The 26,479-nt window shown below is 39.4% G+C and overlaps 1 protein-coding gene across 1 annotated transcript; it reads right to left on the bottom strand.

The window, feature by feature from the left end:
* cds2 (CDP-diacylglycerol synthase (phosphatidate cytidylyltransferase) 2) lies at nucleotides 1-21,540 on the bottom strand. Its single transcript, XM_085474526.1, has 13 exons — nucleotides 21,335-21,540; nucleotides 14,661-14,803; nucleotides 13,535-13,631; nucleotides 12,727-12,824; nucleotides 10,494-10,633; nucleotides 9,098-9,156; nucleotides 7,935-8,017; nucleotides 7,734-7,821; nucleotides 7,494-7,562; nucleotides 6,523-6,675; nucleotides 6,131-6,250; nucleotides 5,777-5,880; nucleotides 1-2,436 (listed from the first exon to the last, which is right to left on the bottom strand). Exons 1-13 carry the CDS (start codon nucleotides 21,404-21,406, stop codon nucleotides 2,298-2,300), a joined length of 1,365 nt encoding a protein of 454 aa, XP_085330652.1. The 5' UTR covers nucleotides 21,407-21,540; the 3' UTR covers nucleotides 1-2,297.
* Between the last annotated feature and the right edge of the window lie 4,939 nt (nucleotides 21,541-26,479).

Here is a 26,479-nt window from a genome sequence, read left to right as displayed (position 1 = left end):
GGAGGGGGGGGGGGTATCAGTTAAGAGGAAATTTAAGGTGAAATAAAGCAGTCGTTTACTGTATCAGCTGATTTGTATGGCTAGCATAGAGACATGCTGTCACACAGACAACATAAATATATATTTATATATAAATAATATAAATAGTATGCGTTTCTTACTCTCCATGATCATATCCCTGCTACACTGACTACTGCATGAATGTTCATATTGCTGTTTTGTCCTATGAGTAGACATGAAACAAAACAATGAATGTGTGCAAACACCATCCAAGTCTTTTGTCTACAAGGCTTCTCACCTGAACAATCACCGGTAATCTGAGTGGATTAATTTTCCATCTGTCTGTGAACTTTAATAACCCAGCACAGTGGAAGAAAAAGTGGAAAAGACGAGGATGAAACAGCCAGACAATTCCCACAAATGCATCTTAGCAGCGTATCGCTGACTCAAAGGCCCACTTTATTCCACCAAAATCTGTCTGCAGATTATGAAATGATCAAGAGCATGAGTCCGTGTGTGGCAGGTTTAATAAAAACAATGTGGTGGTCCTTAAACATCCCCAGATTGTGTGTGAAATCAGAAAAGAAGCCAGCTTTAATGAAGTCCCAGCTTTTATATTTTATCGTTAAATCCAATACACACACACACACACACACACACACACACACACACACACACACACACACACACACACACACACACACACACACACTTACTTGAAAGTGGCAAAAATAAAAAAAAATTTAAAAAAGCCGCCACTGGAAAAGGGAATGAACTGCAATACGTACACAATAACGGATTGTATTGGCCAAAGTTTCACCCAATGAGACGGCAACAGGCCACAAATAAATCAAGTTGATCAGTCAGTATCGATATGCCGTTTGTGCTGCACTCAAGCGGTGAAAAACAGTGACATCACAGCACGCACAAGCAGCTGGTGGCAGTGTAGAAACCCTAACTGTGGCACTGTTACACATTCCAGCTGTCAGAGGGAGTAGCCATAATGCAACGATCCCTCTGTACCTTACAGTCAACAAGCAACAGACCACAAAAATAAAAACAAACAAACATGTAAAACAAACGTAGCCAGCTCTATTTGTGACATCATTTCTGCTGAACAGCAACAAGATGATAATGTAGCTTTTATGCTCCGTAAACACAAAACCACCAATAGTTGAACTCAAAGACTTGATGGACCTAAAGTGGACCTGTCCTCCCTCCCTCACTCACATACATACATTAATAACCATGGCTAACCTTTCAAACATGAGGTCAGTGCATGTGCAATCTCTGGGAGTTGTCTGGCTTTAGAAAGCTTCCCCCCCATTCTTGGCTCAGTGTGATATAAAGTCTGTTTATGCGCAGCAGCCAATCAGAACAAAGTTTAAAAAGGAAGGAAGCTGAAACAACTCGTTTCCGAAGATGAACTGAGGAGCTGCAGCAAGGCCTGGGGTAGGATATATAAGGAATTGTGAATCACATAAAGCTACCATCCAAGAGCTGGAACAAAGCATTAGAGGTCCACTTCAAGTCTAATTTAGTCATTCACCTTTGATTTCGGCACAATAACGTCTTAAAGATTTGGCCAAGCATGAGAGGCTTTGATGAATGGCAGAAAAAAACAAAGACAAAAAATGTACATGGCAGATGGCGATGGTGAATTTAGCCTGACTTTAAAAAAAAAGAAAGAAAGAAAGAAAAAAAGACAACATTAAGATATAATAGAACCATACCAAATATAAAAACATCCATTTATAAATAGAAAAACTCACAATAAAGAAAATTACCCTTAAATTAGAGGGAGGGTGCAGTAGAGTAAGAATACAGTGAGTAACAGCGCTGAGAGCAGTGCATTGAAATAATAAAAAAAGAACAATAAAATATCGACACACATTAATAATAAGGTATATATAGAGGATATTGTGTGTACAGGTAGAAATGTACAGCAAACCAACATTTTGTTTAACAGTGTAACTAGATAGAGGTTGATGGTAATGGAAATGTGTAAAAGTACAGTAATTCACAAACTCAACCTGAAAACACTGGTGTCAGAAACATGATTCACAGACTGTAGGAACACAGACAAGCATGACTCCCACACCCACATGAAATGGAATGACCCAAGGCTGTCGATTTTGTGGTTTTCGGTTTGTTTTTCTTGGATGTGTTCTCGCTCACGCAAAAGCACTGAGTCTTCCCAGAGCTCCAGGGGTGCGCGGGGCTCCCTGGGTGCCGCTGCCCTCCTTTCCCGTCTCTCCCCTCCTCTTAGGGCGAGCAAGCTGTGGTTGTTGGCGGCTCTAAGCTGCGGCGGCCTCCTCCAGCGCTGGCAGCAGGTCTTTCTCGGTCAGGTGAGCCTTCAGGGAATTGAAGATGTAGAGCTGCTGATCTGGACGGAGGGCCAAGAGCTGCTGGATCACCTTGGTGGGGTTAGGGCCCCTGAAAGAAGGTGGAGAAATGCTTAGGCACAAATGTACTTAAAGTTTTATCCAGAAACCACTGCCTTTAAAAATAATTTCTAAGAAAAAAAAAAGGTGGGGACACAACTTATAAGACTTATTTTAAATGCAGTACAGAGTGCGGACAGAAAAGCAGGTTTGGTGTAGGGAGGGAGTGGGTTGACTCAAAGCCTGGCCTCTGCAGTGTACTTTGGCTTATGGGTCATCTGCTCAACCAGTGGAAATACAGTGAGTTGGTTGATTAGTAACATGTTGATTCGAGACACGATGAGTCTTTCAGAAACTTGCAAAGAAACCACTAAACATACAATTATAGACCAACTAGCATATGACACTTATCTTTTATCAAGTATGACTTTTTTTAATTGTTCTGCAAAGATATTAAGGTTAACAGACAAATGAAAAAGTGTACATTTAAAGTAGTGATCACCCAATTTTTCTTTACCATGTTTATATGTAACAGGAGACTTATTCTATTCTGTACATACAGTAACAGGATATAAACAGTACAGTATGAAAACTGCACAGACCTATTGATTCATGTCAGGTGATGCAATGTGTTATGATCCATGCTCACTGTGTGATTTTTGGTTTGCCTCAGGATTTGTGTGGGTGTATGTGCAGAGAGTGCAGGGATGGAGTCTGCTGATTGGTTCAAGTCTCTGAACTGGACGCCATGATGGACACGACCACCTTAGAGTGTTTTCACACCTGTAGTTCTTTCTTTCTTTTTGTAAACTTGTCGTTTATTTTTTTCTTTTATTGTCTAGTTTGTTTTCACACAGAAAAATTTAACTGTGTTTAGCGAACCAAAACGTGTCCTACGAATCAGCTGAAAATGTTCAGTCTGCTCATAGGTCAGGTGTCTGGGGCAGGAGAAACAAAAGTAAATACAGCAAGAGGGTAGGGCTGTTCGAGATAACGATATGACGATATAAAAACGTCTATGTTTCATTTCACGCTATCGTTTGTTTCGTGGTGTCGCAAAATAAACTGTTTACAGCAATATTTTCTCATCATTTTGATGGTCACTGTAGTGGCTATATTAATTTATTAAAGTTCTCTCTTTCTCTTATATTTAATATAACCACACTAAGGATGGACAAGCGCCTGTTTTTATGTGTTGTCAATAGCAACAACGACAGTAAAACCATCGCGTGTCCGCTTGTTTATTTTCCACATTAACCTTTCACAATAAAGCTCAAGATCCTGTTGAGACTTTTCAAAATAAACAGAATCACATGAAAAAGTATGCACTGAGAACTGAGAATCAGTGGCATTTAAAAGTTGAGCCTGAGGCTTTGAAAACTTCCGTATCTGTCATGCAAATAGTTTTACTAAATACTGATTATACACTGTAAATTAGAGCTGGGCGATAGAACGATAACGATATGTATCGCGATATAACTTTTACTCGATAGAGAAATTAAGCTATCGCGATAGACCTCGCCGCTCTTGTCCTCTTAAAAAAGTAAAAAATAAAAAAATAAAAAATAAAAAAGGTCAGCCAATCCAAATTAAGTAGCGCAGAGCCGAACCAATCACAGCCGCAGCGTCACGTCGCGTGACTTGTTACGTACAGCACAAGTGCCAAGCCGCACGTGTGTTTGTTTGGGAAGCAGCCAGCGGGTAATGGAGGAAATGAGTGTGCCAACTAGAAAAATCAACCGAGCGTGACCGAAGAGAAAACAGATGACGGTTCCAATGCCGGAGAGATTGTCGAACGGAAGAGCCATAGAAGTTCCGTAGTGTGAAGGTATTTCGGCTATTTCAAGTCTGACAAAAAACAGAGTAGCGTGCACTGTAAATGTGCCGAAAGCAAGTCTGGAAATACAATAAACTGGTGCATGCGTCACACTGTGCGCCACGTTATTGTTTCGGTGAAATGAATTTCTACAATACTGTTACTGTTAATTCTACTCTCTGCAGTGTTTAAATGCTTACATATACACACAGTTACTGTCCGTCCACACACACGACTCGGTTCTGCTTCTATGCCCCAGCTTTGTTTACTTTTTCCCACCGAGGCTTCTAGACTTCTGATTGGCCAACATTTCTGCACGGTTAGGAATCTAGCTCCACCTGCTGCTTTGGCATGTTCCTAGCAGCGTTTTTCTTCATTTCTGCCTTTATGTGTGGACGGGATTATTTTTTAAAACGAAAACGGAAAATCTCCGTTTTCAAAAATACCCGTGTACGTGTGGACGTAGCCTCAGTCTCTGACTGGAAGCGCTAATTCGTCATTCGGCTTTTGTCAGACTAAAGTAACTGTTAAAACTGTTTGAAAAGCTCAGCTATACAACAAGGAGAGATTGAGAATTTCCTTTTAGTTCTCAGTTTATTTGATATTGACAAAAGTTAGTCAGTTTTGTCTGTTCTTCTGTAAAACAAACTAAGATTTATTTTTAGAATTAATATTTTGTTTCTAAGTGGAATTGACAATTTAGTCTGTTTCGTTTGTCCTATTTTGAAACTTAAACGCTTTAGCGGCTGCCTTTTGTGTAGTTTGCAATATTTGCCTTTATTTATCTGAAAAAGTCTCATGTTCCTTAAGTACATCTACCCTGTTGAACTTATTATGGGAAATAAATATTTAAATAAAAACAAGCTGCTGATTATTTCACATTTTACTTGTGAGCAACGGCACATTTAAATCTTACAAATATAGTTATTTGGCATATATCTTGATAGATATCGTTATCGCCTGAAATTAAAAAAAACATATCGTGATATGAAAAAATCTCATATCGCCCAGCTCTACTGTAAATACTGAGCACCTTATTGGAGATTAGTAGGAGTGAGAAGCGCTTCGTGTGAATGCGTTTGTCTTGTATTTTTAAAAGCTAAGAGTAGCAAGTTATTGTTTGCTGTTAAACATAGAGAGCTAACTGCACAGTACTGCTAAATAAGCCCACCTTAACTAATGTTAGCAGTCACTAAGACCACTGATTCTCCTCATATCACAGATAAATTCATCATTTCTCCTGATCTTCTGTTCCTGGTCTACTTATTAGCCCAATAGGCTATTAAATGTAAGGCTGTGGTCCATGTCTGCAACGTTCACCATATCCACAAAAGTTGAAACTGACAAATCAAGATTTGCAATTTCTCCTGGATGTGCCTTATTCAACCTCACTTCACAGAAACCATCCCTTCAGTCTGTGCAGACGGTGAACATTAGCTTACACTGAACTACTAGGTTTTATTACAAGCTTTAACGCTGCTTAAGCAACATAAAGAGCATGTAAAGGACAAAGACTGACAACAAGCAAGATGAAATACATTATATTATATTTTAAACTTCATAAATATATGCTTACCTAATGAAGCTAGCAATGTAGACATTAACAAATGTGGCCATGAGGTACTGGCAGTCAAATCTGTCCATAATGCCTCCGTGACCTGGGATGGTGTTTGCAAAATCCTGAAAGATGACATACAAGCTTAAAGCTACAAAAGACATGACATTCTGTGCGTGTGTGCGTTTTTAAAAGCCTTGCTTATATGCTCTGTATCTCTTTCAGAGCCTACTCCGTGGTAGGTTCTTTCTCTTTTCCAAAAATGGCCCAGAACAAAGTGTCACAATGGCTTAAGAAACACAAACACTGCTTGATAATCATAGGCCACATCCAACTTATGTGTGGTGAATAGTTTCTGTTGGTCCACATCCATACCTTGATTTTGAAAGCTCTCTTGAAGCCGCTAGCAAAGAAGCCACCAAAGGGTCCCACGATGGAGGCAAAGGAGGAGAGGGCAATGCTGTGGATCTGGAATGGATACAGGCGCACTGTGGTCTGTGGAAACATAGGACACGTTACATCCAATCTTGTTGAAACTCACAACTTGGGCCTGACAGTTTTAATAAGATATTGCCTTGTGTTTGCTCTAGGTGGGTATAAAACTTTGTATACTGTGTTTCAAGCTGTAACAGGCTGTAAGGTTTCCTTTAGCGCTGTTCAATAAAATTCTACAAGCTCTGCATACTTTTAATGTGTTGGTGAGAGGACTGTAAGAAGCCTAAATACTGGCACAGGATGAACCGCAACAAATAGCCACTGAATCTTACCCATCCGGTGACAGACTCCAGCATACTGGGGAGGAAGTAGTCCTGGAGCTGAAACAGCTCTGATGGCTCACAATCCACCTGGAAGCTGTTGGAGTCGTTGTTGAACTCCACCGGACACACAAAGTAGCGATAGCCAGCCATGACGTAGGAGAGCTGTGAAGAGAGCAAAGTTATGCTTCAATCGTGTCACTTGTCACCAACTAACTGGACAGAGATCAGAACTGACTGCTTTCCTGTGTTCTCGGCCCAGCCAGTCAGCCTTCCCACATGACCAACTACAAAGGAGTTTGTGCATGCATGTGCACAGTGCCGGCACCAGTAACGCATTAATGTGTCATTAGTATGGAAACTAGACGCTGTGACTGGAGACAACAACAGCTACAGCAAACCCAGTATAAAACTACACTTAATACACCCTCACCCAGCTGAACATGGGCATTTTAAAAAAGCTACCAAAGCCAAAGAGGCTAAAGCTAAAGATATCCAGAGCTCAGAGCAATCAACCTCAGCGTGAGTCTCAGCCACAAACATTTGTGATGAGTGCATGTTTAACTAAGTTGAGACAAACACATTGTGTTTGAAATGATTTGCTTCAGAGCTCATTACGCCCCGGAAATATGACACATACAGAAACTGAAGTGATGAACAATGATCCCCTCGAGGCCTACAGGTAAACGATGGGGTGGCAGCAGGGTTAGAACCGCAGACACCCACACAAGGAAGCAGTCGCAATGATGTTAGAGTGAGAGCTGAGAAGATGCAGCTTAAACAGGCATCTAAATCAGGAAGGTGCGGCTGGTATATGACATGAGGAGAGTGAGTTTTTCTGCCCTACACAGCTGATTTTACTCCATTTAACCATAATTCATTGTGAGATAAATACCACTTTGCATATTCAAGCAGCTCCTACAGAATGCTACACCGCTAAGAGCTAAAAGGAAAAAAATAAATAAATAAAATTCACATCCTACCATGATTCCAAAAACTATGGTGGAGAAGAATCCACCGATGAAGCCCTCCCAAGTCTTCTTAGGCGACAGCTGCAACAGCCAGTATCAAAGAAATCATACACCACCATACAGAGCACAACAGCCTTTAGGTGATTTGCTACATGCATCAATAATTCACAATAAACATTATATTAAAAACATTAAACATTTATGTATTTGCATTCCATGTTTAAGCAGCTTCAAACGTTCAAAATAACCAACCTTGATAAGAGGGGTTCGCCCAAAGAAGAAACCAAACATGTAGGCCATGATGTCATTACAGATCACACAAGAAATGGGCACAATGAACCTGATCACACAAAGAACAGTTTACATGGCAGGTGTATGGATATTTGCATTAAGGTGCAAAATAACTGAATTTTAATTAGATTTAGAGAATTGGATAAGGAGCCTTTAACGTACCAGATCATTCCCTCAAACAGGTTGTGAATGATGAGGTGAGACTGGGTCACAACAATCAGGAGAGTCACATGGGTCCAACCAAACTGTGCAGACGGGCACAAGATCAATGACGTGTAGTTAAATTCATACATTTTTGGACAATGACACAGGCTCTGTAAATTTTGTTTATAATCAGTGTCACGCAGAAGAGTTTTATCTGTATTGATTGTTTAACTAGCGTTTCTCACTTGTTAGTCTATAAGAGCATAACAGGGTACAAATATTTGTTATGTTTTAACCTTGTTGTGAAGCACTTTGTTTTAAATGTGCTATATAAATACAGTTGTATTGTATTGTATTAGTACCTGCTGGTCATGTTTTAGATGGTTTTTACAAGCCTTTGTGTTACCAAAAAAAAAAAAACCAAAACTGTTACTGTGTTTCCATTCGGGTGTTTTTCTTAAGACCACTAGTGTTTCAACATAAACCTGCCCCACTGTAAACACACAGCTGTAAACACACAGCTGGATCCTTTTACTTTGGTACATCGACAACATTATTTCAACTATGGCTGCCCGTCCCTGAGCCTGGTTCTTCTTTCTGGTTCTTCCTGTTAAAAGGGAGTTTTTCCTTCCCACTGTCACCAAAAAAGACTGTTGGATTTTCCTCTGTATGTATTATTGGAGGGTCTACCTTACAATATAGAGCGCCTTGAGGCGACTGTTGTTGTGGTAAAACTGAACTGAATTGAACTGTGACAAAGACGTATTCAAGATATATGTTGCACTGATTGTTGAGGAAGTCTTTTTTTTTTTTAAACATAATTCAATATTTTTATTGATTCAACTGTAACTACAGCTATTCTTTCATTAGCTTAGATTAAGCAGGTCTGGAGATGATTCTACATGTTGGATTTGGCCTCCACAAAATGGAGGTCAAAGTTGCTCTCAATGCAAAGGAAACAACATTTCATAACCTGCCAACAGTAAAACAAATCTGACAGAAATAGCAGGCACATTAGGTATGGCCAAATCAAAGTGGAATGTACTAGTGGGGGGTTTTTTCTGCAGGATCCGTCTCTGACCCAATTTCCCTTTTACTTGAGGGTTTATATTTTAGCTAGCCTCATGAATAAGCCAGTAGCCTTGAGGCAGGATGCACGGAGTATGCAGGGCAGCACTTACCATGTAAAACTGAAGGCGGTAATGTTTCTTCACCAAACTCAGCACAAACATACAGAAACCTGCAACAACAGGACGACTTATTAAGACACACAGACCAACAGCATCTGTAAAGAGGAGGAAACCTCCTTAAGGTCATCTTTGGTCAAACTGATTCAATCTAGCTTGACTTATTTCACAGCATGCCTACTTTAGGATGCAGTGAATATTTTTCTTTTACGTGACTGAGGAAACGAGAGGATGTTGTAAAGCAAAGAATATCTGAGAAAATGTGGCCTGAACGGAAGTTGACTCAGACATACTGACGCTGTTGGTTTCCTGGACTCTTCAGACTGACAGTAAAGCTTCTTCAAGCAAGACATTAAGATGTACAGGATGACAAAACTCTGCATTAAATGTCACTTCAAATCATGAGCTTCAGAGCATTTGTGCTCAAAGTCATAACGGGCCATTCAATTGCACCTTAAATCTAGTAGGTAAGACAGTCTGGGTGCTTCCTTCCTCCCCACATCCTGTTTGGCATCAGCAAGAAGCTATAGTAGTAATGTATTACTAACTGACAAAGAAGTACAGGAAGTGGAACATCTAAAGTTAGCATAGTAACTGAAACAATAAGCTTTGAACTAACCAACATATAAAACCTTGAGACTCATTTTTCCATCAAAGCATGCCTGTGTGCTTCCACCAATCAGTCAAGTCCTAGTTTACATCACTTGAAACTCAAATAACATAACTGAATAATATGATATGTATTAATATATAAATTCACTGGTTATAACCAAAAATACCAAATTTGAAGAAACAACCTTGAGAGATATCTGAAATAGAATTACAACACACACACACACACACACACACACACACACACGATGTAGCATTCTAAATATGTACACAGCTTATTGCAACTCAGATTCCTCTTTCATCTCTAATGTATTTATCAAATGCAGTATTCATAACTGTTTTTATTCTATTTTTAAAATGAGCATTTTTTCTATTTATATATGTGGGTTTTTCTGTTCGGCATCTGTTGGTGATAGTAAAGGAACAATTTCATTGTACAGGGAAACATTTTTCTTTACTGTGCATACAACAATAAAACTTTGAACAGTTGAATGACTCATGGAAATATTACTGATTGTAAATGTATTTTGTTGAGTCAGACTGACCAATCACTGACATCTCTTAAAAGAAATTTGACACTTCTGGTTGCTATGACAATGTAAACTGCATCTAATGTCTGTTTATTGATTGTGCACTTATCTCATGTTCAGCAGTTTGTTTTAGTGTAATAAACATTTATTATAAGTCATTACTGAATAACTTGGAAGAATGTTTGTTGTGGGCAGCTGGCATGATGACGTTAACACAGAATCTACAGCCGGACTTTGTGTCTTTCTACCTGTGAGGTAGAGCGCGAAGGAGATGAAGCGGTGGTATTTGCTGAGGATGCGAAGGGGTTCCTCCCTCTGAACCAGTGTGAAGAAATAATCTGTCACGGTCTCACCATAGAAGAAGTAGTTCACACACAGCAGGAAGTACCTGTAATTCAAAGGGTTAGAGTAAATGTACGCAGCTGATGGTGTTGTCACAGCAGCTAATCAGACTCTGAATTCAATATGCCAGCGGGGGGAAAAACACAAATACAAATAAATCAACAAGGCTGACTAACTTCTCTTCATGAAAACTGCAGACAGCTAAAAGTTTACACCTGTACATGGAGAACAGTGTTCCAAGGAGTTTGAGTTTCCTGGCATAGTGAATATCAGGATTACACTACACTATAAACCACTACTGCTACAAATCAAACAGCACTGATGATTCATTGTAATTCTGCTATAATATACAGTGGGGCAAAAAAGTATTTAGTCAGCCACCGATTGTGCAAGTTCCCCCACTTAAAATGATGACAGAGGTCAGTAATTTGCACCAGAGGTACACTTCAACTGTGAGAGACAGAATGTGAAAAAAAAATAAAAAAATCCATGAATTCACATGGTAGGATTTGTAAAGAATTTATTTTCCACCCTAATTTACAAATAAGTATTTGGTCACCTCAAACAAGGAAAATCTCTGGCTCTCACAGACCTGTAACGTCTTCTGTAAGACGCTTTTCTGTCCCCCACTCGTTACCTGTATGAATGGCACCTGTTTGAACTCATCATCTGTATAAAAGACACCTGTCCACAGCCTCAAACAGTCAGACTCCAAACTCCGCCATGGCCAAGACCAAAGAGCTTTCGAAGGACACCAGGAAAAGTATTGTAGACCTGCACCAGACTGGGAAGAGTGAATCTACAATAGGCAAGCAGCTTGGTGTGAAAAAATCAACTGTGGGAGCAATCATCAGAAAATGGAAGACATACAAGACCACTGATAATCTCCCTCGATCTGGGGCTCCACGCAAGATCTCATCCCGTGGGGTCAAAATGATCATGAGAACGGTGAGCAAAGATCCCAGAACCACACGGGGGGACCTGGTGAATGACCTGCAGAGAGCTGGGACCAAAGTAACAAAGCTCACCATCAGTAACACACTACAACGGCAGGGAATCAAATCCCGCAGTGCCAGACGTGTTCCGCTGCTGAAGCCAGTGCATGTCCAGGCCCGTCTGAAGTTTGCCAGAGAGCACATGGATGATACAGCAGAGGATTGGGAGAATGTCATGTGGTCAGATGAAACCAAAGTAGAACTTTTTGGTATAAACTCAACTCGTCGTGTTTGGAGGAAGAAGAATACTGAGTTGCATCCCAAGAACACCATACCTACTGTGAAGCATGGGGGTGGAAACATCATGCTATGGGGCTGTTTTTCTGCCAAGGGGACAGGACGACTGATCCGTGTTAAGGACAGAATGAATGGGGCCATGTATCGTGAGATTTTGAGCCAAAACCTCCTTCCATCAGTGAGAACTTTGAAGATGGAACGAGGCTGGGTCTTCCAACATGACAATGATCCAAAACACACCGCCCGGGCAACAAAGGAGTGGCTCCGTAAGAAGCATTTGAAAGTCCTGGAGTGGCCTAGCCAGTCTCCAGACCTCAACCCCATAGAAAATCTGTGGCGGGAGTTGAAAGTCCGTGTTGCTCGGCGACAGCCCCAAAACATCACTGCTCTCGAGAAGATCTGCATGGAGGAATGGGCCAAAATACCAGCTACTGTGTGTGCAAACCTGGTAAAGACCTATAGTAAACGTTTGACCTCTGTTATTGCCAACAAAGGTTATGTTACAAAGTATTGAGTTGTATTTTTGTTATTGACCAAATACTTATTTTCCACCCTGATTTACGAATAAATTCTTTACAAATCCTACCATGTGGATTCATGGATTTTTTTTTTTTCACATTCTGTCTCTCACAGTTGAAGTGTACCTCTGGTGCAAATTACTGACCTCTGTCATCATTTTAGGTGGGGGAACTTGCACAATCGGTGGCTGACTAAATACTTTTTTGCCCCACTGTATAATCTTTAAGATACTGCTAATTTAAAATGGGTTGATAACAAACCTCAGGACATCTGTAACGAAGTAAAAACATGAGACAATACAATAAGAAAGAAGCCAACATGGACATTTGCTTTTAATATCCCATTCTTTGTCTTGCCAAGTGAACACTGTGTGTGTCTGTGTCCTCACCAGCTCAATGTCCTGAACCACGGCAGGTCGTAGGAGTGGTACACACTGTAACCAATGGTAATGATTTCCTGGAAGCATTTTATCTGGACACAGAGGACCTGCGTAGATAAAACACTGTGTCAGCAGCACAAAGGCAAAATATTGATAGGACAAACCAGAACGGGCTTTTGGGGTGACAGAAAACATGGCAAGATCAGTCAAAGTACAGTAGAAGATACCGGTTACTTTATCTGACAGAAATGGATGAATATTCCACAGTCCAATAGTCTGAATGTATTGATGAGCAACACTGTGGATCACACTTGTGTAAATAAGACCACAATAAACAAAACTAGTTAATAAAGATCATTATTACAACACTGCTGATTCTCCACTGGCTCTGTTAAACCTCTTTGCAGGGCACCAAATACTCTGTGCAGGAAAAACCCTGAGCACAACTCAGTGTGTGTGACACAGTATGGTGTCCTACTGACACAAAATGGCTGACAGGCCTATTTTCAGGGTATTCCCTGATGACGGAGCCAACTATCCTGCAAATGATTAGAGAAACTGGATCCTCTTTAATCCACAATACTATGATTTTAATTTTCTTTAAAAAATAAACTGACTGCGCTGCTTAGAGTAGCTCTGAACATTAACACGTCTTCTATATATACTCAGTGAGAAAAAGTCTGATTCGTAACACGATTCATCTTAACTGAAATAATTTTGTATCAAAAAGCTTAATTTGTCTCAAATCACAAACGATGGCTCTAAAAGTGGAATGACAAGTCAAGTCAAGCAGGACAAATCAGTAGTTTGTACTCACAATCATCATAAGCACCATGGGGCCCAAGTAGATGATGAAGAAGAAGAAGGAGATCATGGCTAGTGTTAGGATGCCTCGCACCCACCAGTTCTTCCATCTGAAGAAAAGACATAAAAACATGACACTGGCAAAATGACAATACAAAAAAATTAAAAAAGCAACAAGCGAGTTGTATTTTAAACGTAAGCACAACTGAAAGAGCCTGGGCCAAAACTTTTACTTACATTATGTTATCAAAAAGGCCAAAATCATTCAAATATGTGACGAGGAATTCCTTTGTATGAATCATGACACCTCCACGGTGGCAACGCGGCTTGGCATCCACACGTACCCGGGTATTTTTGAAAACGCAGATTTTTCTATGCGTTTGCACCTTTCGTCCACACGTAAACGGTGTTTTCGGTCACTGAAAACAGAGATTTTTAAAAACTCCTGCCAGGGTGGAGATTTTCAAAAACTCCATTGTTGCATTTACGTTTGGACGAGGAAAACAGAGAAAACGCAGCGTCAAAGGTGTGCGCCTTTTTCACGTCACACGTTATCGTTTCGGTGAAATGGATTTCTACAATAGCGGACTTAGACAATACTGTTAACTTTACTCTCTGCAATGTTTAAATGCTTACATATACAACACAGTTACTGTCCCTCCACACATAGAAGCAGAACTGAGTTCTATGCACCATCTTTGTTTACTCTTTCCCACCCAGGCTTCTAGACTTTTGATTGGCCAACATTTCTACACGGATAGAAATATATCGCTAACTGTTGCTTTGGCATGTTCCTAGCAGCCTGGACGGGATTTTAAAAAAATAAATTAAAAATTAAAAATTTTTTTAAAATTTTAAAATTTTAAAAAAACGGAAAATCTCCATTTTCAAAAATACCCGTGTACGTGTGGACGTAGCCTTACATGCAGTCCAGAAAAAACCCGGGGTTCTTGTTTAGGTAGGTGGGTTTAAAATGAGCGCATAGCAACTCACAGTACACAGACAATGGGGGTGTTCGATATCAATAAACAAGACTGAGCGTGTTCCGGCCCTAGGAAGAGGACGCATCTTTACGTTCATAGCTTTAAAACACACTGCAAACAGCTTGCAGTTTATATTTCCTTTGATACTCAGCATACCTTGAAGAGAGTCCAGACAGCGCCTTATTTAAAACCTCAGGGGTGTCGTCAGGAGGGACCGGCACCTCTGGGACACCAGAGTCCACTTTGGACTCACTGTCTGACACCCCCTCTTTTTCTGCCTTCAGTTCATTGTCCGAACCCTGCAAACAGACAAAAACAGAGAAGAAATGGAAGATTTGGCTCTGAAAGGGAAGGAAAACAACTATTCTAATATAACCATAACAGAACATTTAGATATGTGCTGTTTAATCATAGATCACGGATGAACTTAGGAGAGTTTACCTTTTCTCTCTGAGCTATCCAGGAATATGATGCATGTCTGTTTTTTTACATATTTACAGGAGCAATGAGCTGGTGCTGTGATCACGCGATAAAATACCTGGGTAAGTAATCTCTTGGTACTTTTTGCCCAACACTCATATGACACATTTGTGACACATGTGACAAAAAAAAAAAAAAAAACCAACACCACCTTTACCCAAAATGGTAACATATGCAACTCTAAAAACTCCCCACCCCACAAACACTTTATTACCATTACTGCATGAAAACCAGGCTGGTTAGAACTAACAGCATGTCAACCTGCACAGATGTTTTCAGTTCTGCCAGTTACTCAGGTTGAGGTGAGGTGGTGGTTGTGAAAACACCACACAATTTCAAAATAACAGTGAAGTGGTTCTTCTCCAACAGTTTCAGTAAAAAAATAAATAAATAAAAAAAACTTAAAAAAAAAACTGAATAGGTGAGATGTTTGTTGGCTGCTGGCATCTGTAATATTTTCCATCTTCACACAGCACCAATGTATTATAAAACTATCAAAAATAAACAATTTAAAAACAAAAACAGTGATGCTAGGCTACTGCTTTAGGAGAAAAAGAGCCGCATATGTGTGTGTGTGTGTGTCTGTGGTGATAGTGGGTGTGTAACAAATGGACGGATGGAATATGGAGAGGATAATGCTTACTATTACATACTTAATGCAAGAATATCCGGTTGTTCAGTCTGACGTCACTAGCCGTGTCTGGGTCTAAACTCCGCTGCAGGTCCATATATCAAACGATCACTATGGGATTACTGAGAGTTGAAAAACTGTCTAAAGTCTTTCATCTTTAATAAAATGATCAGCGTTCTGCTCTACCAGGTGTAACAATTGAGTTTAACATCCAGGCATCCTTGAAAACGGAATTTATGACATTTAACGGAGTAAGAAGTTAGCAGGGAGTTAGCTCGCTAGCTTCTATCTAAATACAATATAGCATGTCCTGACTGCGGGGTTTTGGAAACAAATTAAAACGTACAGCTCTGTTATCACTTCCAGCATAAATGAAGACAGAAAACTAAACAGCAGTGACGTTTGTAGGGTTACTGAAGTTGGGCTAGCTGGTATATAATGATGTGCTACGTGACCGCTAGCGACACAGCTATGTTAGCATAATATAAACAAGCTAACTTTTTTTCCACTCGATAAAAGTTAATGTGAGTGTTCTCGGTGGTCAGGAACAAATGTAATCGCATGGCAGGATGCTGTAAAAGGACCAAACTTCAGCCAGGAGAACAACTGAGATAATCCATCCACAATACGAGGTTAGTCATTCATATACTGCTGCATGGGCTGGGCTGTAGTTACATCGTAAGGTTTTAAAAACTGAGCTTAAATAAATGATTAGCGGTAATAAAAGCCGAGGGAGGTCAACAGTGATCACTGACTGTTTTAGGAGCTTTTTGAGATCAAATAGAAGAAAATACATAACATTAAACATGTTAACAACACAAAAGCCATATTAAACGCAGACTACTTTAGACCCGGAAGTAGGATTCGTCGCGTCATCACTGAACAACCGGATTAAGAAGTCTTTATAATAAGACCTTTTTTACTTTTTAAGATCCGTTTAACAAACGAGAAGAGAGGAAAAAACAGCTCCGACGTGTGCAGGCTTACTTTCAAATAAAACATCATTTTGCAGGTCTATTTGAGTCCCACTTTCAAATAATCATGAAAACTATTTGTATGCAATTATGACTTCAGTCCACTTCAGTGTGCTGTCATCTTGTTTTCTCATCAAGCCGCAGGCAGAAATCAACCATCCAGCCCTGAGCATAAAGTAAAATTGCATCAAGTGTCCAAAACTACATGTATCGTGTCTCTCGCTCGTTCGCAAATCCTTAAATACATGTGGACGAATCGCCTGATACGCGCAGATGACATCGCATGCCCACATGGAGTTTTGAGACTAATTTAAAGCTGTCAGCTTCACACAGATCCGCAAATGCAAGCTGCGTTTCAGTCCCAGTGTGAAACAAATATGTACAAATCATTGCTTGTAACACATTTGCAACACTTTGAGACATATTTCCCTCCATATCGAAAGCATACTTTTTGTATGTTCACGTAAGTATCAGAATGGCAGATTTAGCGCCAGATCCCCCGGCTCCGATGTACAGATACCTCTGGCTAATGCTTAGTGTTCCGAGTTAAGTTAAGTTAAGTTAAGTTAAGTTAAGTTAAGTTAAGTTAAGTTAAGTTAAGTTAAGTTAAGTTAAGTTAAGTTAAGTTAAGTTAAGTTAAGTTAAGTTAAGTTAAGTTAAGTTAAGTTAAGCTTTATTAGTCCCACAGCTGGGAAATGTGTTTCGTTACAGCAAAAGTGCAAAGTTATGTAGCAGAAATTAGAAAACACTGGAATGCAATAAAATAAAATACTAGATACAATAGAATAAAATAGAATAATATAAACAATAGTTTGGCTCGTGGCTGGTAACTAGCTTTCTGGTCTGGGTCCATTAGACTCTCTTTCGTCTGCAGTAGCTACCACTATAAACATACTCTTCTTTTTCTCACTCAAACTTCTGCAACAAACTTTGTGCTGCAGATGTTACCGTTTCTCGCTGTAGCGCACACACACACCGCAGAAGCGTAATCCCCTTTCTTTCCCGAGAGAGATGGATGGATGGATACTAAATGTCCGTTAGTGAGTTATTGTGCAAGAGGAGAAATACAAAGCAACAGAGCAATGTTTTCTGAGAAGTGGTTTAGAGCGAACAACAAATTTTGCTCAGGGTGCGTCTGTGTGGAAAAAAAGCAGGAAAAAAAAAAAAAGCATCGGCTTCATCTGAGATGAACATATTATGATTAATGGACTGTCAGTGTACAGTCGTGTGTGGGAGGCTAAACACTGCTCCAAATCATCTCCATCCATATTGTTGATTTCTCAAAACCATCTGTTTGCTAATGAAGGCCTGCCTACAACACTGACTGATCTTTATCCCCCCATAGCGGCAATGCTAAAAAATATGGATGGTTAGAGCTCCTGTGCCAATAATAGAGAGGGTTTTTTAAGGCAGTTTGTTCTTTCACTTCTCATTCATCCCCTGCTGCCCTCTCTGCTGCTGGTGACCAAATAAGGCTTGGAGTTGACACATCAGATTCACCCAGCAGATGGCTGACGTGGTTTTGTGACGCCCACTTGGTCTCACATTCACAATTTGGCAAATAATCCATACTACAGCTGGATATTTATTAGATTAAAAACAAACAAATAACAATGTGTCTTTAAAAAAAAAAATCTGCCCGTATACTGGACGTTTACATCACCAAATATTATATTAGTCGGGCTCCGGCTTTAATACATAATAATACTTCTTGTTAGGCATGCATCACTCAAATATTGATATCAGTCCAATATGAACTAGCATGATGAGACGTTTGGTTACATGTTGGTGAGATGTTCTATTTAATTCAGTTTCACTTTGTTCTACATTTACTTAGCCACACAGACAAGATATAGATACCTTAGCGTAAAGTCTGCCAAAACAGTGAGGACGAGACATGAACAATATCAGGCTCAAAACACGGATTTGGTAACTTTATAAAAGAAAATGCAGCAAATAAATATATCTTAGAATATAAATTGACTAAATCTGAATGATCAGTTAAAAGATAAATGAAAACAGGACCAAAATAAAAAGTATTAAAAATGTATTCAGCGAATTTATCTTCTCTAGTCTAACTTCAGCACTGTGTGATATTTAAAGTCATAACAGTTTCTCTTTTCCTCATCTCAGTCTAAGTGCACCTCATTTTACTGCTCCTCATACAAGTTACAGTAGCAGTGGAGCATCCAGGAGACAAATGAAGTCAAATAATATTAATGGAGTTGGTTGTAACAGGTTATTAGATGCAATAAATACTTATAAGTAACACTGAAGACACACAGACACACAAGTTAGAGAGCAAGAACGACTTATTTGAGCTTTTTACACTAATATCACACCAGTGCTCCTCTAATTTGATATTCTCCATCTGCCCACGCCCCAGGCCAAGGTCTCTGTATCTGAGTTTGGTAAGTAACCCTACTTTTTCTGTTATTCAAACCAACATATTAACACTAAAAACTTGGTTCAAGATAAACAGTTCCTGTGAGCAAGAACTTCAAGTAGAAAAGTTTCTAATAACAAAACGCTGCTCTGTTAAGTTTGCAAGCTTTTTAAGAGAGATTTAATCCAGAGGTTGAGGATCGCATGTTTCTGTTAATGTTGTGAACAAAATAGTGATTCCCTGATTGGCTGCATCATGTTTGTTACAAGTCAGCCAAATATATATTAAAAAACATTGTATGTTTTATAAGACTTAGAAAATTTAATTAAGTTCCCTTCAAATTATATGAAACAGTCACTAGTGTGCACTGCCACCCAGAAGTCAAAACCCAGGAGACGAATGCAGAAGCACACACAAGAATCCACATACACACAGGCCCATTCTCCTTTTCCTGGTTTCTATGGAGACAATATCCGTCATTCAGGATGCTTGAGTTAAAAATAGACGCTCCTTTCACATAAACACTTCTTCCCTTTTATGCTGTCTTGCACATCTGGGTTTGTTTTTTCTTTAATCTCTAACTGATTAGAAAAGGCTGCTTCTGTCAGCCATAAAAGGCCATTTTTATTTGGATCTTATGGTTTTCGTGCAAAGAGGAAAGCGATTCCTTCACAGGGAGGCAGATACAAAAGTGCAGGCTTGTGATCTAGCTTCACCATGCTGGAAAGTAGCCAAAGTAGACAACTGTGATCAAACAGTTTAACTCTACTGACGTCATCAAGACACTGCAGCTATACCATGAGGTTATGTAACCTAATCAAAGACTGAAGCATTCATGCACTTGTGAACTGAATTTCACTATATTTCAAATTATGCAATCCACCATAAAACTACCTCAACAAAAGTAATTTCATCAGCTAATATAACTGTCTTTAGAGCAACTTTTTCTTTAGTAAATTGCGTGATATTACACAGAGTTACAAATGTTTGTCCACATGTGCGCCTCCACCAAGCTAGACTTTTTCAAATAAACCCTGGTTCTGCTCAGGCAAACTACTGATAAATAGTTAACTGCAAATAATCTGGTTGGGTATTCTGTATTGTCAGTGTCAATTTCTTTTATTTCAGCAGAAGTGGACATAAAATGGATACTTTTGTATCAGAATTGTAGCATTATTATTATTATCGAAAATAATACAAATTATTCACCTGATTGCACAACTGCAAGCTCAAGGTCATGAGGTAGGCTGCTCTTAAACAAGTCATGGCAAAAAAGTAAATAATAAAGAACACGTTAAACCAGTCACAGTGCGCTTCCCTGGAAAATTACATTAGCCTGTGTGGCTCGCTGTGAGGATGTCACTAATGCTTCCACTACTTTCTCCAACTGCTTTCAGCTACTCTCCAATTTTCTGTAATTATCTCGTCCTAGATATCCACACGTCTATCACCACGCCCCTTTCTTCATTCAATGCCACGCATCGTCCATGTTGAACTCATAAATGTTGCTTTTATTTCCCCTCACACTGACTGAAACAGCTTAATAACAGTTTGTTAAGAGAGATTAATTATAATATCGTGCTACCCATCAGTCTACGACGCGAAGCAGTGGTTGTTAATGTAACTACAGCTACTAAACACTTTAGCCTAGCAGGGCTCGCGAACATCATCGCTATCGGTCATATCAAACCAAAATTTACAAATATAAATAAATAAATACACAAACAAAATAAAACGTTTAGCTTAACGCTGCTGCTGAACATTTAGCATCGGTGCTAGCTCATAAAGGGCCAACATGGAGACCTTCATCGCTTATTTACCTCTGTGTGCAACGGCGTATGTGGCTAGCTTGCAGCACGCCTTACAAATCTAAGTTTATTATTTTTGGATTTTCTGGTAGACTGCTTAGCATTCAAGAAAAAGCGTCTTCAAATGTATTTAAAGGGTTTTTGTTGGACAAGACCAGCTGCTATACACATCGGCATAACGTAGGTGAAAAGGGCAGCTCCAGAATCGATGAAATTTTAACTTTTGCATTTGGTTTGCTGTTGTTTTCGCAGCGGACGAACACACAGGAAGACTGTGTGTACCACCAGCCAATCAAGTTTAAAATTTGAGTAGTTTGGCGGATGGTTTGTATAGCGTCTTTCAGATGCTTTTAACAGCTTTTACGTTGTAAGATGTGGTTATAAGAGTAAATTGACGACAGCCTTGTAAAACTTAAACATGCCTTATTATTCATTCTAACATGACCTTTCTTAGTCACACCAGTCACAGTGTAATGGGAATTTCAAATCGCTCGGTGGCTAGTTAGCGTCAGGACCGCTAAATGGCAGGACTGAGTCCAAGCTAACGTTACCTTGTCCTCTGACGGCTGCTGCTGAAACGTAGGGTCGCTGTCTTTGGGTCCACGGTGCCTCAGCTCTGCCATCTTAGCGGGTCGTGACCTGACGACAACAGCGAAGGTCCTGCGGCTCCCACAAACAACCTCTTTGTTTTTTGGAGACTGACACCTCCTCTGCTAAGCTCCTAGCTAAATTTCTGCAAACAACACTTTCCACCCAATTCACGATCATTCACTTCCTGTTTTCAAAATAAAACTCCATATTGACTACCCAACATAATGCTAACATGACATTAAAGAATCTTATTTTAGAATAAATATTAATGGTAATATTACAATTCATGCAACATGTAACTCTTTCGGGATTGCTTCAAGAAACTGACCATTTATTATTCTTTATGTTTCTTTCGTCTTTACTGACAGTCTTTAAAAAATATTAACAATAAGATTATAGGAAATACTTGAAACGTCTCTCAACATGAACTGGTAAACCTCCAGGCTTTATTAACTTGATTTATCCGGAAGTTTCATGTTGTTTCATGTTGCCCAAATATGTAGTGTATATACCGGTATTGCATATTGTACGACTGCAATATGAATCCATGATAAGCTGATACTAAATGTGGCTATTTGTTTCTTCTAAATTCCAATTTCCCTTTTCACCCCAGTTTGTAAAAAAAAAAGTCACATCATAGATTTGTTTTTGTTTTTTTGTTTTTTTCAATCCAGTTGTAGTTAACAACAGTAACGTCGGTCTGTTGGGTCCTCTGGACTGGTTTGGTCAGTCATTTTTTATTTTTTGACTGAGGCACTTTTCACAATTTGATTTGTAGAATACATCAACTTGGCATCTTAATTTTTTCCTGTTTATTTTGGTTCTTTTTAAAAGGATCATTCGTGGGATATTTGAAAACATTGCCCCTATGCAGCTATGCCAAGTGAAAACTGTGTGCGTGTGTGTGCTTTTATTGTGAAATTATAGCTAATGTTTACTTGAATATGGGCTAGCTTGACCTTTCCAGCAGAACTCCCTGATGTCATTTTAAGGTGTGGGTTATGTTCAAGAAAAATACTGTGAATGGCATTTAGAGTGCCACAGATGTAATTAACAATAATTAATAATGATGATGACGAAAAGCTCAAGAGGAACAATATTTGAGCCTTTTATACCAGGATGTATATTCTTAGTTTAAATTTCTTAATAGTAGTCTTGCAGATGTAAATGTAAGATTGACTCAGTGATATTACTAATGCAAACGTTGCAACAGTACAGTTGTAGTGAAAAGAAAAGTAATTAATTAAAATGATCTAAATCCAAACTGAGATGAATAACAGTGTATGACATATTACATCTTGTCATTATTTATTTGACAAACACTAAGCCAAAACCCAGTGTGGCAATGTGTAAAAAACTAAGTACATTACCATTGCTCAGTAGCTTGTACAACCATCTTTAGTAGTAATAATTTCAAATAGGGTTTAAGGGCATCTTTCCAAACCTAAGCAATGCTGTCATGCTGTTTTTAGAGAGTAGACACTTTCTCCTGCCAACACTTCCAAACAAGACATACTTGGTCATTCTTATTCCATTGATACTGCTATGAGTGTTAACATTTAACATGCTATCTAAGGCTTGTAGAGTGAAAAATGCAGCTCTTGTTTGTTTTTTGTTTTTTTGCAGAAAAGGGTGGTACTTAAAAATAAAAGGAAAAAATGTTTAACAATAAAAGAAATGACCATGCTTTACAATCTTACGCAAATATTAGCATTTTCCAAACTTTTTTTCAACAACAAAAAATCTGAAAGAAAAACAGAATTTGAACATACACTGTGTGTCCATTTTAGACAAACAAAAACAGAGACAGACTCATGTCTAGAGGACTATTAGACAGAACATGTAAGGCAGTTTCCACCTCTTTACAATTATCTGTAATTTGCACCTTTAACACCAAGTGGCAGCAAACGCTCGCTGGAAGCATGTGTGCCTGCGTTTCAGCTCTGTGGCGCTGACGACATCCAGCTCTTATAAATACTTAATGGCTCGCTGCTGTTGCAGCAGACGTGGAACAAGCGGTGCAGCCCAAATATAACAGTTCAATAGGATGTGGTATTATACTGTTGAGTGTTCACTGTCTGCACATGAGCAGAGCTGCGATGCAGACCAGCATTATTTAGGATGATCATGCAGAGGCAGTTTGCATTTAGCAACAGCCTACCTGACTCTAAACCTTGTTGCTTAATACTGGAATATATCAGTAGGTGCCACTGCTGCACTGATTTGCATAACCATCACAGATTTTTTGCATGCCTTTGTATTGTAGAAACCACAGGAGTGAGCTATAAGAGATTAAATGTACACCTGTACAGGAGATGTTCAAAGAATTCTAAACGACAGATTAGCGACTAAACGGAGGAACTGAAGCTTCTTCTCATTCGCTTCAGCCATGTCTCGCCTGGAGGCACGTCTGGCTTATTTTTATCTCCTAATTTAGTTGAATTCTCATAACTCGTCTTTATACGCGTCTTTCTTTATTAGCTTGTGTCTCTTTTATATCTCGCCCCAGTGTTTTATGACTTGAATTGCCTTGTTTTTGACAGGCTCTGTGCTGCAATTTCCTTTAAAACCAGAAAGAGACAATCAATTTTAAAAGTTTTGTTTTTCCATTTGAATAGAATAGAATAGAATAGAATTGCACACAATTGTGGAAGAAAGTTGATAATAACATTTAGCCATGACTAGATGAAGTATCTTTTATGTCTAATATTTTGAAGTATCCCAGAATATAACAGAAATACAACACATTTCATTTTACTGACATTCTGTTTGTTAATCAATACTAATGATGTGTGTTGATGATCGATGCTCAGTCATTAAATTCTGCATTGATTTTGTGGCATTTGGTTCTTCAGCGCCTGCCTTGCTTCATTTCATGCTCTATCTGTTGTTGTTTGTATGGTTATACGGATATATTGTTTTACCAGATGCACCATTGATGTGTGTATCTAAACTGATCTAAATTTATTGCAGTCATTTACCATGACTTGTGGAAAGGAGAGCATGCTGTTTAAAAAAAAAGTTTAATGATTCACTGTGTATCCTTTTTCTTTTTAAATTAAGCTGTGACCTAGAAATTCTCTCAAATCACTAAAAGAAGGAAAATGGTTCAGAAAATCACCACACCACACACTCACACACCCGCCCACCCAAAGATTAGGACTGCGGTGATTTGAAGGGTGGGTGGGCGAGTGAAGGGCATTATCCTTGGTGCAGAGTGTTGCCGTGGACATTCGCTGCACATGTGCCGTGTTACTGTGTTTGTTCCTGTCATGCTACGACTGTCGCCCTTCCTGTGGTGCACAGCCAGTCTGCTGTTTCCACTCGCCTGGCCTCTCTGTGTCAGGCAGCCCAAATTTTGGCTGGGATTCTTCAGCAGCTCCTCCAGAACTGCAGGGCTCTGGGACATCTGCAATGCAGAAGTCTATATATAGCAATGGTGTGAGAGAAAGAGAAAGAGAGAGGGGGGGGGCAAGACATGGTGGTGGTGGGGGGGGGGGATAGGAGAGAGGGAAACAAGGAATAAAAAGTGTCCATCTCGAGCTTGCAGAAAGCAGTTTCATGTTTTACCTCCATATCTTGTGAAATTGAAAACTGGGATGCACATTTAAAAAAACTTGTGTGTCTGTGAAACCCACGCACCAACTGAGTGTCCACTCAGGATGTCAGCACACACGGTGACAAGGACACTGAGGAGTGTGGTATCTCACTATTTAACTCACTTAAAAGAGGAAATGTAATCACGTTCTTGCCGAGTCCCAGCAAACAGAGCAGGGAAGGTGGGCTGTATACTGCTGAGCATTTACAGCTTTATCTCAGAGGGTGGGGGCTCGGGAGGGCAGCGGAGGAGGAGCAGGCGAGCGGGTCAATTATGTATGCACCTCCACAAACAACAGAATCTGCTGACAACAGAGCTCAGCACGCACAGAGCAGCATCGCAGCCAAATAAAGGACGGCTGGACAGGCGGACCCGTGGACCACAGGCCTGCAGAGCTGCCGGGGACATTGATCAAAAACTCTTGAATTTTCAATAAGTCAGCCCTCTGACACGCTCTCTGCATTACTCCTCACCACAGAGGTCTGTGCTGAGTCACGATGCTCCTCTTGTCACTGCTGAGATGAGTTCAGAATGCAGAGAGGAAAGCTTGAGCTGCAGCACGGGCTTTGCACAATAGCTTTTTAAAGGTCATTCCTCACCTGATGCAGATGTGCACCTCTGCCTACACTCAAAAAAGCAATTTATCACCCTAATTAAATGTGAAGCGATAATTTTGAGTAAAATCCAATTGAAATATATCAAATCAAAGACTTATTCATTTAAATAATTAGTCATTAAGGAAAATGTGCTTGGTTTAATCTGAAAGTATACAAATCAGGTCAATTTTATTTGACCAGATTCCATTAAATTGAAATTTTTGCATTGTATTTATATAGCAAGATTACAAGAACTTCTATTTATATGAGCTAAAATCTGCATTTTGCCCATGTGCCCCTGTACATCACGTTATTTATTCATTTGAATGATGTATCTGTTAAAGACAAAGTTCTCCAGTTTGGGAAACATGTAATCTGCATGTTTGCTATCTGAATATTCTTATTCACTTTACGAGCTTTATGCTAACAGTTCCTATTTAACCAGGCAGCTGCGAGTACATGTAAAAAAGTAACTAATCATATTTTTCTAAAATCTCAAGTGTCAAATGTTATATACTGATAATAAAGCACCATAGATCGAGTCACATGTAATCTTGTTGGGTCATTCAATAATAAAATGTTCTTTTTCTTTTTACTTTTTTATGTGAGCATCCGTATTATGGGATGTGTCATAGTTTTCATGGCAAAACTGCACCAGTGTGATGTCTGTGATGCAGTATAACAGGAAAACAAAAATTGAAAGGTCTTTTTACCTGCAGAAGAACCTTGAGAACAGGCTTTCCTGTGTCATAATACTTTTCTAATATAGTCCATTTTTCACACCTGGACATGAAACTTTTTACAGTATGAAGGTACAAATATTTGAATATGTCATGAAAATATGCTGAAGTTGTTGTAGTAAATATGATCGGCTGAGAAGGTCAACTCTTTCTGCAGATCCAGATGCACTT

Source organism: Copadichromis virginalis, linkage group LG12 (genome assembly GCF_057382275.1).
Source record: "Copadichromis virginalis isolate Kocher_CV1m ecotype Utaka linkage group LG12, C_Virginalis_male_GT1.1, whole genome shotgun sequence".
NCBI classification, from domain to species: Eukaryota; Metazoa; Chordata; class Actinopteri; order Cichliformes; family Cichlidae; genus Copadichromis; species Copadichromis virginalis.
This window is presented reverse-complemented; position numbering and strand designations above follow the sequence as displayed.

Coding starts and splice junctions, on each gene's coding strand:
- cds2 (XM_085474526.1), bottom strand. CDS start 21,406: ATGGCAGAGCTGAGGCACCGTGGACCCAAAGACAGCGACCCTACGTTT. Junction 7,822..7,934: donor CTGTTTGAGGGAATGATCTG/GTACGTTAAAGG, acceptor TTGTGTGATCAG/GTTCATTGTGCCCATTTCTT. Junction 5,881..6,130: donor AGAGAGCTTTCAAAATCAAG/GTATGGATGTGG, acceptor GTCATCTTTCAG/GATTTTGCAAACACCATCCC.